This window comes from Hyla sarda, chromosome 1 (genome assembly GCF_029499605.1).
Source record: "Hyla sarda isolate aHylSar1 chromosome 1, aHylSar1.hap1, whole genome shotgun sequence".
Classification (NCBI taxonomy): Eukaryota; Metazoa; Chordata; class Amphibia; order Anura; family Hylidae; genus Hyla; species Hyla sarda.
This window is the reverse complement of record NC_079189.1, coordinates 434,953,170-434,968,899: the sequence shown is the minus strand read 5'-3', so window position 1 is coordinate 434,968,899 and position 15,730 is coordinate 434,953,170. Positions and strand designations below refer to the sequence as shown.

Here is a 15,730-nt window from a genome sequence, read left to right as displayed (position 1 = left end):
CTGATCAATGCTATGCTACAGCATTGAACAGTACCGTATATACTATATTAGCTGTTTCGAATATAAGCCGAGGTCCCTAATTTCACCCCAAAAACCTAGGAAAAATTGACACTACCATAAACCTAGGGTGGGAAATACATCATCCCCCCCACCCCTGTCATCATCCAGACCCCCCCCTGTCATCATCACCCTCGTCATCACCACTTGTCAATCCTTTCTCAGTGGTCTTCAACCTGCGGACCTCCAGATTAGAGCTGGGCGGTATGACCAAATATGTGTATCACGGTATTTTTGTAACTTATGGCGGTTCCACGGTATATAACGGTATTTCTTTCACCCCCCCCAAATCATGTGACCCGCGAGCACTGTTCTGCTCCCCCCCAAATTATGTTACCCACCAGCGCTGTTCTGCTCCCCCCAAATCATGTTACCTGCCAGCGCTGTTCTGCTCCCCCCCCAAATCATGTTACCCGCCAGCGCTGTTCTGCTCCCCCCCCCATATCATGTTACCCGCCAGCGCTGTTCTGCTCCCCCCCAGCCCCAAATCATGTTATCCGCCAGCACTGTTCTGCTCCCCCCCCCCCAATTAATTATCAGCCCAGCGGGGTACTACTCACATGTCACCCGCAAGCACTGCCCTCCTCCTCTTTGTTGCGGGCTGCTGGCGCTGGAACTCTATACTGTACGCCAGGGGTCTCCAACCTGCGGACCTCCAGCTGTTGCAAAACTATAACTCCTAGCCGGTGGCTGTCCGGGCATGCTGGGAGTTGTAGTTTTGCAACATCTGGAGGTCAGCAGGTTGAAGACCACTGAGAAGGGATTGACAGGCGGAGATGGACAGCCCGGACCATCCCCTCACAGCTAAGCCAGAAACGTTTTTTTTTGCTCACTTGAGTATAAGCAGAGGGGGGGCGTTTTCAGCACGAAAAATCGTGCTGAAAAACTCGGCTTATACGCGAGTATATAAGGTATATGCAATGAAGAGATTGCATGCCATAGCTCCCTAAGGGGGACTAAAAGTAAAAAAAAGCGTAAAAAAATAAAATAAAGTTCATAAATGTGAATAAGCCCCTCCCCTAATAAAAGTTTGAATTACCCCCCTTTCCTTTTTTTTTTTTTTTTTTTTATAAAATAATGTAATAAAAATCATATGTGGTACTGCCGCATGCGTAAATGTCCGAACTATTAAAATAAGAGTAAATAAGGGTACCTAAACCGCATGCTCCAAAATTGCATTTTTGGTCACATCATATACCATAAAAAATTAAAAGCGATCAAAAAGTCTCATCAAAACAAAAATGGTACCAATAAAAACTACAGACCATCCCCGTATGCAGAAAAATAAAAATTTATAGGGGTCAGAAGATGAAAATTCTAAACATACTAATTTTGGTGAATGAAGTTATTTTTTTAAGTAGTAAAATAAAGTAAAACCTACATAAATTGGGTATCCTTGTAATCGTATGGACCTATAGAACATAAGGTGTCATTTTTACTGAAAAGTGCACAGCCCCCAAAAGTTACAAAATGGATTTATTTTTTATTTCACCCCACAAATAAGTTTTTTTTGTTTCGCCGCAGATTGTAATGACATCACTTATTTTATAACAAAGTACAAATGGTGAAGCAAAAAACAAGCCCTTATATGGGTCTGTAGGTGCAAAATCGAAAGAGTTATGATTTTTAGAAGGAGAGGAGGAAAAAACTAAAGTGCAAAAACTAAAGTGTTAAAAAATGTGTGTAGTTCTTTCCAGTCTAACCACAGTGCTCTGTGCTGCCACCTCTTTCTGTGTCAGGGACTTTCTGGCACCAGTTGATTTGAAATCATTTTTTCCCCCCACCGGAGTATATAAGTCTAAAATTTAATTATCCTGTGTTACTCCCTGGAGTATTCCTGCCCATTCCATAAGACCTGCTGCAGCTTTATGGGCTCAGATTAACTCAGCTATGCTTTATCTTAGGAAAGTACATGCTGAGGCCTAGGGCATTACAAGCCAGACATTTCTTCCTCTAAGCAATTCCTAGGCACCAAATAAGCATGAAAGTTTGTACTGGTTCTGAAAACCAGGAGATCAAATAGAGATGGCACTACAAATCTTAACATTTTGGTGTTTGCATTCACACTGTTTTCTGGACCTTACCCTTTCATTTAAAACACTAGAAAGCTGGTAGAGGAATCGCACCAGCGTAGCATTCTCATAGCTACGGATTGGCTGGAGCTCAGGATCCCCACTGTACTGTATGTCAAACTTGCGTAATCCATTTATTATCTGAAAATATAAAAACAAAAAGGGCATCTTTAGTCAACACACTGCTATGTTTGGTAAAACCATGAGCCCCGGTTGCAGGACGTACATTTACATCCATATGTGGGAAGGGGTTTAGCATCAAAGAGGCATTAATCACCTGTCAAGGAGGTGTTTTTTATTTTTTTCATTATTATTTAAAAAGGTGCTGTCCTGGGAAACACAATGAGGGAGATTTATGAAAATGTGCAGAGAAAAAACACAGTTGCCCATAGGAACTAATCAGTTTGCTTCTTTTATTTTTCAGAGGCCTTTTTTTACAAAAATGAAAGCAATCTAATTGGTTGCTATGGCAAACTGGTCAAGTTTTCCTTCGCATAGGTTTTGATAAATCTCCCCTAATAGGTTTTCCTAAGGGCAGGGAAGCACATAAAAAAACAAAAAAACTAAAACAAAGTCATACTTCCCTACCCAGATCCCCTGAAGCTGCAAATCTGACACTTTACAGTCTTTACTTGTCACCGCTGCTTCCTAAACCTGGGTCAATTTGTCTTACCAGGTGCTGCCAATCATTGGCTACAGCGGTGTCCCAGCTGAGAGGACTAGTTACAGGAACCAGAAGCAACATCCAATGACAAGCAAGGACTGGGAAGCATCAGAATGGCAACTGCAGGGGGATTGAAGTAGATGAATAGGACTTTTTTTTTTTTTAAACCTCTCCAGTGATATGTAAAAATGTTTATTTCACTGGACAAAAGGTATGTCCTATGAGTTAACACAGTTTGGAGAAAGTTTAGAAAAGAGCTACTAAACTAGTACATGTATTGCAGGATATAACGTACCAGGAAAGGTTAAAGGACCTTAACATGTATAGCTTGGAAGAAAGAAGAGACAGAGGATATGATAGAAACTTTTAACCCCTTAAGGACACATGACGTACTGGAACGTCATGTGTCCACTCCCGATCTATAACGCGGGGCCACGGCGGGTCGGGCCCGGCCTCTAACAACGGCCGGGACCCGTGGCTAATAGCGCGCGGCATTGATCGCTGTGCCGCGCGCTATTAACCCTTTAGACGCGGCGTTCAAAGTTGAACGCCGCGTCTAAAGTGAAACCGAAAGCATGCCGGCTAGCTCAGTGGGCTGTTCGGGATAGCCGCGGTGAAATCGCGGCATCCCGAACAGCTGACAGGACAGCGGGAGGGCCCCTACCTGCCTCCTCGCTGTCCGATCGCCGAATGACTGCTCAGTGCCTGAGATCCAGGCATGAGCAGTCATCCGGCAGAATCGTTGATCACTGGTTTCTTATGAGAAACCAGTGATCAACATAGAAGATCAGTGTGTGCAGTGTTATAGGTCCCTATGGGACCTATAACACTGCAAAAAAAAAGTGCAAAAAAAAAGTGAATAAACATCATTTAACCCCTTCCCTATTAAAAGTTTGAATCACCCCCCTTTTCCCATAAAAGAAAAAACACAGTGTAAATAAAAATAAAAATAAACATAAATGGTATCGCCGCGTGCGGAAATGTCCGAATTATAAAAATATATCGTTAATTAAACCGCACGGTCAATGGCGTGCGCGCAAAAAAATTCCAAAGTCCAAAATAGTGCATTTTTGGTCACTTTTTATATCATGAAAAAATGAATAAAAAGCGATCAATAAGTCCTATCAATGCAAAAATGGTACCGTTAAAAACCTCAGATCACGGCGCAAAAAATGAGCCCTCATACCGCCCCATACACGGAAAAATAAAAAAGTTATAGGGGTCAGAAGATGACAATTTTAAACGTATTAATTTTCCTGCATGTAGTTATGATTTTTTCCAGAAGTCCGACAAAATCAAACCTATATAAGTAGGGTATCATTTTAATCGTATGGACCTACAGAATACATATCAGGTGTCATTTTTACCGAAAAATGTACTACGTAGAAACGGAAGCCCCCAAAAGTTACAAAACAGCGTTTTTTTTTAAATTTTGTCGCACAATGATTTTTTTTCCCGCTTCACCATAGATTTTTGGGCAAAATGACTGACGTCATTACAAAGTAGAATTGGTGGCGCAAAAAATAAGCCATCATATGGATTTTTAGGTGTAAATTTGAAAGAGTTATGATTTTTTAAAGGCAAGGAGCAAAAAACGAAAATGCAAAAACGGAAAAACCTCCGGTCCTTAAGGGGTTAAATACATAAAGGGAATCAACACGGTAAAGGAGGAGAGCATATTTAACAGAAGAAAAACTACCACAAGAGGACATAGTTTTAAATTAGAGGGGCAAAGGTTTAAAAGTAATATCAGGAAGTATTACTTTACTGAGAGAGTAGTGGATGCATGGAATAGCCTTCCTGCAGAAGTGGTAGCAGCAAATACAGTACAGTGAAGGAGTTTAAACATGCATGGGATAGGCATAAGGCTATCCTTCATATAAGATAGGGCCAGGAACTATTGATAGGATTCAGATTATTGGGCAGGCTAGATGGGCCAAATGGTTCTTATTTGCCGACACATTTTGTGTTTCTAGAGTATTTTCCTTAGTTTCATCGGAAAAGCTTTTAGCTGTTTGGAAGTGAGGAAACTTTCCCAATTTGCATTTTATTGATTTGCTGCCTATTAGGATACATTGGAAAATAAATTTACCAGGTATAGGATTCACTTTCGGTAAATTGGAAATAAGTGAATTGATTTTACCCATTGCATTTTATGGATCAGCAACTCAATAAAATTTAAAATAGATGAAAAGTCCATTCATTTTTAACAGATCAAAATCTGGTGAGATTCCTCTCCGACAGGTAACAACTGTGTGAGGATCTGATGCTATATGACAGTATTAAAGTGACTGTGCCGCTCACACTAGGGGTACATTTACAAGTGCGTATTTTCTGCTGTAGAAGATTCTTCTACTCATTGAAGTCAACGGGCAGCAAAATCTTCCGAAAAATACACACATATGAATGCACCCTTAAGTGGGCACTGTCAGAGTCCAAAACTTTTTATATGTTGTACATCTTGGCAAAACATGAACCTTTCTAATATACTTCATAAGAACCTTTTATTTCCCTTTTATACAAATTGTGGCTTATAATATCATGGCTTTGTCCAAGCTGAAGCACAGGCATGGACAAAGTCCAGTAAGTGAGGGTGAGCTAGAACTCCTCTGTCTTATAGGACAGGAGAGAGCACAGAGGAGTGCTATCAGACAGGAGAGAGCAGAGGGGCGTGCTATCAGACAGGAGAGAGCACAGAGGAGTGCTATCAGACAGGAGAGAGCACAGAGGAATGCCATCAGACAGGAGAGAGCACAGAGGAATGCCATCAGACAGGAGAGAGCACAGAGGAGGTCTATCAGACAGGAGAGAGCACAGATGAGTGCTATCAGACAGGAGAGAGCAGAGGGGAGTGCTATCAGACAGGAGAGAGCAGAGAGGAGTGCTATCAGACAGGAGAGAGCAGAGGGGAGTGCTATCAGACAGGAGAGAGCAGAGGGGAGTGCCATTAGATAGGAGAGAGCAGAGGGGAGTGCCATCAGACAGGAGAGAGCACAGGGGAGTGCCATCAGGCAGGAGAGATCACAGAGGAGTGCTACCAGACAGGAGAGAGCACAGAGGAGTGCTACCAGACAGGAGAGAGAACAGATGAGTGCTATCAGACAGGAGAGAGCACAGATGAGTGCTATCAGACAGGAGAGAGCACAGATGAGTGCTATCAGACAGGAGAGAGCACAGATGAGTGCTATCAGACGAGAGAGCACAGAGGAGTGCTATCAGACAAGAGAGCGCACAGAGGAGTGCTATCAGACAGGAGAGAGCACAAAGGAGTGCTATCAGACAGGAGAGAGCACAAAGGAGTGCTATCAGACAGGAGAGAGCACAAAGGAGTGCTATCAGACAGGAGAGAGCACAAAGGAGTGCTATCAGACAGGAGAGAGCAGAGGGGAGTGCTATCAGACAGGAGAGAGCAGAGGGGAGTGCCATTAGACAGGAGAGAGCAGAGGGGAGTGCCATCAGACAGGAGAGAGCACAGAGGAGTGCCATCAGACAGGAGAGAGCACAGAGGAGTACTATCAGGCAGGAGAGATCACAGATGAGTGCTATCAGACAGGAGAGAGCACAGAGGAGTGCTATCAGACAGGAAAGAGCACAGAGGAGTGCTATCAGACAGAAGAGAGCACAGAGGAGTGCTAGCCCTCCTGACTTACTGGACTTTGTCCAAACTGAAGCCCAGGCATGGACAAAGCCATGATTTTATAAGCCATGAATTCTATTAGGAAAAAAAAAAAAAAAAAAAACTTTCTTATGAAGTATATTAGAAAGATGAATGTTTTCCCATAGAAAATAAAGAGAATCAATTCACTTATTTACCCCTCGCTCTATCGTGCACTCCTTCTCTACCTCACACTTCACAGAGCTGTGGCTTTTCCCACGGTACACTGCTCACATAGCTGGAAGTGCCGGAGCAGCAGTGTGTGCTGAACAAAACTCTGCACAGAATGTCAGGGTTTAAAAAATATGTAATTTTCCTAAACAATCTGTCCCCTTACCTCTATATCAGTGTTTACCAACGAGAATGCCTCCAAGTGTTGCAAAACATGGCATGCTAGGAGATGCAGTTTTGCAAAAGCTGGAGGCACCCTGGTTGGTAAACACTGTGTTTGTGTACCAGAGCTGAGTGCGCGGCATGTGTATGGAGCAGAGCTGAATGTGTGATTATGTGTATGCATGACCATGCACACACTCAGCTCTGCTGCATACACAGTGTCACACACTCATCTCTGCTGCATTTACACATGATCACACACTCCGCTCTGCTGCATTTACACATGATCACACACTCCACTCTGCTGCATTTACACATGATCACACACTCCGCTCTGCTGCATTTACACATGATCACACACTCCGCTCTGCTGCATTTACACATGATCACACACTCCGCTCTGCTGCATTTACACATTATCACACGTATACATAGACCTAACAGCCATACCTTCTCCCTCCCTGCACATACAGTGGTATTCTTTGCTGTACGGTGACCGTGGTTACAGTCTACACAGGTGCAATCTCCTGCACTCATCAAGAACAGGAGTTTGAATTTTACAAACTTGGACATTTGAACATTCTACCTCCTCATGTCCTCACAGCTGATTGGACAACTGCGGTTTTACCGCAGTGGTCCCGTTCAGCTCTGCCGGGAAGTATTTCTAGATATTTTAGACCGGTGGTCAGATTTGATTGTCGTGTCTAATGGGTTAATTCCGGTCATAACCGCGAACTGTGAGGCCCGGTATTAGTGCCAGGACATTGAGGCTAAAGTGCCAGGACATTGCAGCTATTACTGGGGTGACCCCGATTTAAAGCGAAGTTTTACACGTCCTCCGTGCTGGTTTATTTTTACATAATTATTTTGCTACTTGCGCAAACTTTGGGCATCTATACTAAAAATACACAGTAGATATATTGAGGTATACTGCATAATTACCGTATTTATCGGCGTATGACACGCATTTTTTTTAAAGGCAAAATTTTTTTGCCTAAAGTCTATCTGCGTGTTATACGCGCGCTGCTTCTGGCCTCCGGTGTGGCGTCCCCTGCGTCGTTGCTATGTGCTGCGCGGCGCAATGACGAGTGACGTCACTCGTCATTGCGTCTCACAGCGCATAGCAACGACGCAGGGGACGCCACACCGGAGGCCAAAAACAGCACGGACCGACCCCGGCAACAGGTAATTATACAACCGGGGATGGGGGAGGCAACGGGGCAGCGGCACCGGCAATGGGTGCCGCTGCCCCTTCTCTGCCCCTGGCTATCGGCGCCGCTGCCCCATTGCCGGCGCAGCTTCTCTCCCCCTGGCTATCGGCGCCACTGCCCCTTCTCTCCCCCTGGCTATCGGTGCCGCTGCCCCATTGCCGGCACCGATAGCCAGGGGCAGAGAAGGGGCAGAGAAGGGGCAGAGGCACCCATTGCCTGCGCCGCTGCCCCGTTGCCTCCCCCAACCCCGGTTGTATAATTACCTGTTGCCGGGGTCGGGTCCGCACTGCTTCTGGCCTCCGGTGTGGCGTCCCCTGCGTCGTTGCTATGTGCTGCACGGCGCGGCGCAATGACGAGTGACGTCACTCGTCATTGCGTCTCACAGCGCATAGCAACGACGCAGGGGACGCCACACCGGAGGCCAAAAACAGCGCGGACCCGACCCCGGCAACAGGTAATTATACAACCGGGGATGGGGGAGGCAACGGGGCAGCGGCACCGGCAATGGGTGCCGCTGCCCCTTCTCTGCCCCTGGCTATCGGCGCCGCTGCCCCATTGCCGGAGCAGCTTCTCTCCCCCTGGCTATCGGCGCCGGCAATGGGGCATCGGGGTATACACATGCACACACACGCACCCTCATTTTACCAAGGATATTTGGGTAAAAAACTTTTTTTACCCAAATATCCTTCGTAAAATGAGGGTGCGTGTTATAGGCCGGTGCATGGTATACCCCGATAAATACGGTAGCTCTACCGTAGGCCGTAACTTAGAACTCCAGATGTATAAAAAAATCATGCACAAAAAAAGCGCAATTGCGCAATTTTTTTTACTCAATATTGAGCCTGTATATATACAGTGTATATTATATATATATATATTATATATACAGTGTATATTATATATATATATATTATATATACAGTGTATAATATTATATATATATATATATACAGTGTATAATATTATATATATATATATATATATATATATATATATATATATATATATATATATATATATATATATATATATATATATATATATGATAAATCTCCCCGCCTGAATTAATTCTCCAACAGATCGCAAGAAGTGGTGAATTAATTAAATAAAAATGAGGGGACATTTTTCTCCTTACCTCAGTACCTAATCATGATAATGTACATCTAATTGTATGCCTTCATTGTCTATATTATAAAAATACCTCTTTTCATTAGCTCAGTGTTAGAAATCCTCTAAGGGGAAGGGGGCGTGTCTCTCCCTTGTGGTTGTGGGAGGTGATTGGTGTGTCTGTTCATGCAGCCTTGTCCATGAGTCATCTCTTGTCCATGACTCATGGAAAAGCTGTTGCTGCTTCAGGACTGGTTAGTGTCTCAGTAGATATGGGGACCCCTAGTGATGGAACTTTGAGGAGCTATTTTCTTTATTAAGTATTCAAAAACATTTTAAACAACCATATTACAAAAGGTCTTTAATTTTCATAAGCAGCAACATATAAAAAGTTTTGGGATCTGACAGTGCCCAGTTAAATCTTAATGAACTCTGGGAAAGTGAAAGCTGAGCTGTAAGTGTTTGCTGTGGGCAAAATCTCTCCAAATCCCTCATTAATTTTTGATAAATCAGAACCCTACCTGTTGTTTGCCAAGTGGGGTCAGGTAAACACCATTTTCATTTTGTATGAAGTCTGGCAGTTGATTCTTCTGGCTTTCATCCTGTGCATTCCCAAGGTTTACTGTAAGCTGATTGAGTTGGGCAGGATTCAGCTACAAAAAGGAAATTGAGGCCCATTACTAGACTAATGGAAACATCCTTTCTGGTTGAAGTTACACTACATGGAGAAAAAAGTATTGGGACATACTGCTTAGTCATTGAAGTCAGGTGTCTCATACAGTCCCATTACAGCAGTGGTATAAAAATAAAGCACTGACCAATGCAGTCTGCCTTTACAAACATTAAATGGATTGTTCTAAAACTGGTGTTATATGATATTTTGGCTAAAGCAGAGGTTGCGCAGCCAAATATCTATGTACCACATGGCATGAATCATGCTGAATCACAGCTAGGGCAAACATTTAGGGTCACACTAAGGGTCACATTAAGGTCACAACCCAAAAGTGATGGATCCAAGATGGCTTTTTTTTGCGGCTGTGTTTATGCTTCAGAATATATTCCAGCATGGACAAGTCAGGTCTTCCAGACTGAGACCTTAGGTGCACCCCTCTAGTAGATCCACAGGTATGTGGTTGTCTAAGGGAACCAAACCATTTTAAAATTGCTATTGAACTATGGATAAAAAATACATACGTACACTTACCCGGAAAATTTGACAGAGATACTCCAGTGCTTTTTCCAGGTGTTCGTCTGTTTTCCGGACACTATCATATCCTGCCTCGTCCAGGTCATTCCCTGTGTAAGTGTTGTTCTGATCTTGACTATTTAACCCAAACCAAGAGAAAAGTGTCTGGCTGCCTGTATCTGGATACTGGTCAGAGAGGGATTTAGCAGATTGCTTGGCTTGTATGATCATTTGAGCAAGACGAAGAACCTATACAGAAAATTTAAGGAAAATGGATTTAGGCACAAGAAGAAGATAGCCTTGTGCATTTTATATGCTCCAGAGATGCATTTACAAGTATTTTTTTTTCTTATCAGACCAAGTAACTACAGCACGCTTGAATTTAAAGAACTGCATTAAATAGTTTATTGTTTTAAAAATAAACATTATCCTTATAAAACCATAACAGGCGCTGATCTCTGTGATTGTCCCTTGTTTGCTGAGACCTCCTAAGATTCAATTAATCATGTTGAGCTGCATGAACAATCCCTGGAGTGTTCGTGTGGCCCATTCATTGCATATTCAGACGCACATCACAGGGCGCTGTGTGGCCTATAACGATACATAGAAACATAGAATGTGTCGGCAGATAAGAACCATTTGGCCCATCTAGTCTGCCCAATAATCTGAATCCTATCAATAGTCCCTGGCCCTATTTTATATGAAGGATAGCCTTATGCCTATCCCTATCTTATATGAAGGATAGCCTTATGCCTATCCCATGCATGCTTAAACTCCTTCACTGTATTTGCAGCGACCACTTCCGCAGGAAGGCTATTCCATGTATCCACTACTCTCTCAGTAAAGTAATACTTCCACATATTAGTTTTAAATTAGAGGGGCAAAGGTTTAAAACTATGTCCTCTTGTGGTAGTTTTTCTTCTTTTAAATATGCTCTCCTCCTTTACCGTGTTGATTCCCTTTATGTATCTAAATGTTTCTATCATATCCCCTCTGTCTCTTCTTTATTCCAAGCTATGCATGTTAGGCTGGGTTCACATCACGTTTTTGCCATACTGTTTTCAATCCGTTTTTCTAAAGAAAACCATATGGCAAAAAAAAAAAAAAACGAATGGAAAAGTATCGGAAAAAGTAAACCGTATGCATTTTTGAACTATATACTGTTTTTAAAAGTGCAAAAAACAAAAAATAGAAAATGGAGTCCTTCATGAGTAAATCATAATCTTTATTAAATAACAAATGATAAAAACATAATTGCAAGGAGGAATCACAAAACATGGGAACACTAGAACACTGCACCGAAACCTCTGCTGACATAAGGTAAAAAGGAACACCACAGTAAAAGCTTAAAAGCGAGGTCAACACAATTAATGATGGGTCTATTGCACTAAATATGGCCCGAAGGGGGATATGATAACCCCCCCCACACACACATAAATATAAGGGGATCAGTGCAAAACAATGTGCAACAGCACATTAAGTGCTAAACAAAGTGTATACCAACCTATATCAAAGTATTCAGTACAATAATAAGAATAGCAGCAAACAGTCAACAGGGTCCGGGGCAGCGTCACCCCAACGCGCGTTTCGTCACGTTACAGCCTTCGTCCGGCACGTTACAGCCTTCGTCACGTATTATTGTACTGAATACTTTGATATAGGTTGGTATACACTTTGTTTAGCACTTAATGCGCTGTTGCACATTGTTTTGCACTGATCTCCTTATATTTGTGTGTGTGTGTGTGTGTGTGTGTGGGGGGGGGGGGGTGTTATCATATCCCCCTTCGTGCCATATTTAGTGCAATAGACCCATCATTAATTGTGTTGACCTCCCTTTTAAGCTTTTACTGTGTTGTTCCTTTTTACCATATGTCAGCAGAGGTTTCGGTGCAGTGTTCTAGTGTTCCCATGTTTTGTGATTCCTCCTTGCAATTATGTTTTTATCAATTGTTATTTAATAAAGATTATTATGATTTACTCATGAAGGACTCCATTTTCTATTTTTTGGTTTTTGTGTGATTTAGGAGTCTAGATTACCTTACTTTACTTTACAGGGGGTTGTTACCATAGTGGCTAGTGTTTAGGTGTTTTAGCCTTCACTATCTTCCCTCCCCCTAATAAGTGTTGTGTTTGCTTAATTGTTTTTAAAAGTGCATACAGTTCCGTCCGTTTTTATTCTTTTTAAAAACATAAGTTTTTGAAAATTTTGTCCATTTTTAATGGGAGGGGTCTTGGGTGGGGACTTTAGGATGCAAATGCGCATGTGCAAAGTAAAATCGTATACGCTTTCCCTTATGGAACTGTATACATGTGCATTTCCCATTGACAGCCATGTTAAAAAAAATGAATGTGGTTGCAGTATGGTTTTTAAACCGGAGTCAAAACCGTGGTTGACCACGTTTTTGTCTCCGGTTTAAAAACCATACTGCAACCGCATACGTTTTTTTTAACATGGATGTCAATGGGAAATGCACATGTATACAGTTCCATACGGGAAACCGTATACGATTTTACTTTGCACATGCACATTAGCATCCTAAAGTCCCCACCCCTCCCATTAAAAATGGACAGAATTTACAAAAACGTATGGGTTTTTAAAAAATAATAAAAACTGACAGAACTGTATGCACTTTTAAAAACAGTATACAGTTTAAAAATGCATACGGTTTACTTTTTCCGATACTTTTCCATCCGTTTTTTTTTTGCCATACGGTTTTCTTTAGAAAAACAGATTGAAAACAGTATGGCAAAAACGTAATGTGAACCCAGCCTTAAGGTCCATTAACCTTTCCTGGTAAGTTTTGTCCTGCAATCCATGTACTAGTTTAGTAGCTCTTCTCTGAACTCTCTCTAGAGTATCTATATCCTTCTGGAGATACGGCCTCCAATACTGCGCACAATACTCCAACTGAGGCCCCACCAGTGTTCTGTACAGCGGCATGAGCACTTCTCTCTTTCTACAGCTTATACCTCTCCCTATATATCCAAGCATTCTGCTAGCATTTCCTGCTGCTCTATTACATTGTCTTCCTACCTTTAAGTCTTCTGAAATAATTACTCCTAAATCCCTTTCCTCAGATACTGAGGTCAGGACTGTTTCAAATATTTCATATTCTGGCCGAGGGTTTTTACGCTCCAGGTGCATTATCTTGCACTTATCCACATTAAATTTCAGTTGCCAGAGTTTTGACCATTCTCCTAGTTTGCCTAAATCCTTTTCCCATTTGGCGTATCCCTCCAGGAACATCAACCCTGTTACATATCTTTGTGTCACCAGCAAAAAGACATACCTTACCATCGAGACCTTTTGCGATATCACTAATGAAGATATTAAACAATATTGGTCCCAGTACAGATCCCTGAGGTACCCCACTGGTAACAAGACCTTGCTCTGAATATACTCCATTGACTACAACCCTATGTTGTCTGTCACTCAGCCACTGCCTAATCCACTCAACAATATGGCAGTCCAAGCTCAATGACTAATTTATTAAAGGGTTATTCCAGGAAAAAACTTTTTTATATATATCAACTGGCTCCAGAAAGTTAAATAGATTTGTAAATTACTTCTATTAAAAAATCTTAATCCTTTCAGTACTTATGAGCTTCTGAAGTTAAGGTTGTTCTTTTCTGTCTAAGTGCTCTCTGATGACACCTGTCTCGGGAAACGCCCAGTTTAGAAGAGGTTTGCTATGGGGATTTGCTTCTAAACTGGGTGTTTCCCGAGACAGGTGTCATCAGAGAGCACTTACACAGAAAAGAACAACCTTGACTTCAGCAGCTCATAAGTACTGAAAGGATTAAGATTTTTTAATAGAAGTAATTTACAAATCTGTTTAACTTTATGGAGCCAGTTGATATATAAAAAAAAAGTTTTTTCCTGGATAACCCCTTTAACCCCTTCATGACCCAGCCCATTTTCACCTTCATGACCTGGGCATTTTTTGAAAATCTGACCACTGTCACTTTAAACATTAATAACTTTGGAATGCTTTTACTTATCATTCTGATTCCGAGATTGTTTTTTCGTGAAATATTCTACTTTATTTTATCGGTAAAATTTCACTGATATTTGTATCCTTTCTTGGTAAAAAATCTAAAAATTTCATGAAAATTTTGAAAATTTTGCATTTTTCTAACTTTGAAAGTCTCTGCTTGAAAGGAAAATGGATATTCCAAATAAATTACATATTGATTCACATATAAAATATGTCTACTTTGTGTTTGCATTAAAAAATTGACAAGTTTTTACTTTTGGAAGACATCAGAGGGCTTCAAAGTTCCGCAGCAATTTTCCAATTTTTCTCAAGATTTTCAAAATCTTAATTTTTCAGGGCCCAGATCAGGTTGGAAGTGGATTTTAAGGATCTTCATATTAGAAATACCCCATAAATGACCCCATTATAAAAACTGCACCCCCCAAAGTATTCAAAATGACATTCAGTAAGTGTTTTAACCCTTTAGGTGTTTCACAGGAATAGCAGCAAAGTGAAGGAGAAAATTCTAAATCTTTCATTTTTTACACTTGCATTTTCTTGTAGACCCAATTTTTTTTATTTTTACAAGGGGTAAAAGGAGAGAAATCACCCTAAAATTTGTAACCCAATTTCTCTCGAGTAAGGAAATACCTCATATGCGTATGTAAAGTGTTCGGCGGGCGCAGTAGAGGGCTCAGAAGGGAAGGAGCGACAATGGGATTTTGGAGAGTGAGTTTTTCTGAAAGGGTTTTTGGGGGGCATGTCCCATTTAGGAAGCCCCTATGGTGCCAGAACTGTGGACCCCCCACATGTGACCCCATTTTGGAAACTATACCCCTCATGGAATGTAATAAGGGGTGCAGTGAGCATTTACACCCCACTGGCGTTTGACAGATATTTGAAACGGTGGACTGTGCAAATCAAAAATTTTATTTTTCATTTTCACAGACCACTGTTCCAAAAATCTGTCATACGCCAGTGGGGTGTAAATGCTCACTGCACCCCTTATTACATTCCGTGAGGGGTGTAGTTTCCAAAATGGGGTCACATATGGATATTTATTGTTTTGCGTTTGTCAGAACTGCTGTAACAATCAGCCACCCCTGTGCAAATCGCCTCAAATGCACATGGTGCACTCTCCCTTCTGGGCCTTGTTGTGCGCCCCCAGAGCACTTTGCGCCCACATATGGGGTATCTCCGTAGTCGGGAGAAATTGCGTTACAAATTTAGAGGGTCTTTTTTCCCTTTTACCTCTTGTGAAAATGAAAAGTATAGGGCAACACCAGCATGTCAGTGTAAAAAAATTATTTTTTTACACTAACATGCTGGTGTAGACCCCAACTTCACCTTTTCATAAGGGGTTAAAGAAGAAAATACCCCCCAAAATTTGTAAGGCAATTTCTCCCGAGTACGACGATACCCCATATGTGTCCCAAAACTGTTGCCCTGAAATACGACAGGGCTCCAA

The 15,730-nt window shown here is 41.8% G+C and overlaps 1 protein-coding gene across 4 annotated transcripts in view; it reads right to left on the bottom strand.

The window, feature by feature from the left end:
- Positions 1-15,730, bottom strand: part of SMPD4 (sphingomyelin phosphodiesterase 4) — a 163,550-nt gene that overhangs the window by 17,328 nt on the left and 130,492 nt on the right. For all 4 annotated transcript variants that reach the window (XM_056531008.1, XM_056530983.1, XM_056530992.1 and 1 more), the window contains 3 exons: positions 10,304-10,534; positions 9,621-9,752; positions 2,142-2,270 (listed from right to left, as the gene is read on the bottom strand). In XM_056531008.1, the coding sequence (XP_056386983.1) occupies positions 2,142-2,270; positions 9,621-9,752; positions 10,304-10,534 (492 nt within the window). The remainder of the gene's footprint in view (positions 1-2,141; positions 2,271-9,620; positions 9,753-10,303; positions 10,535-15,730) is intronic.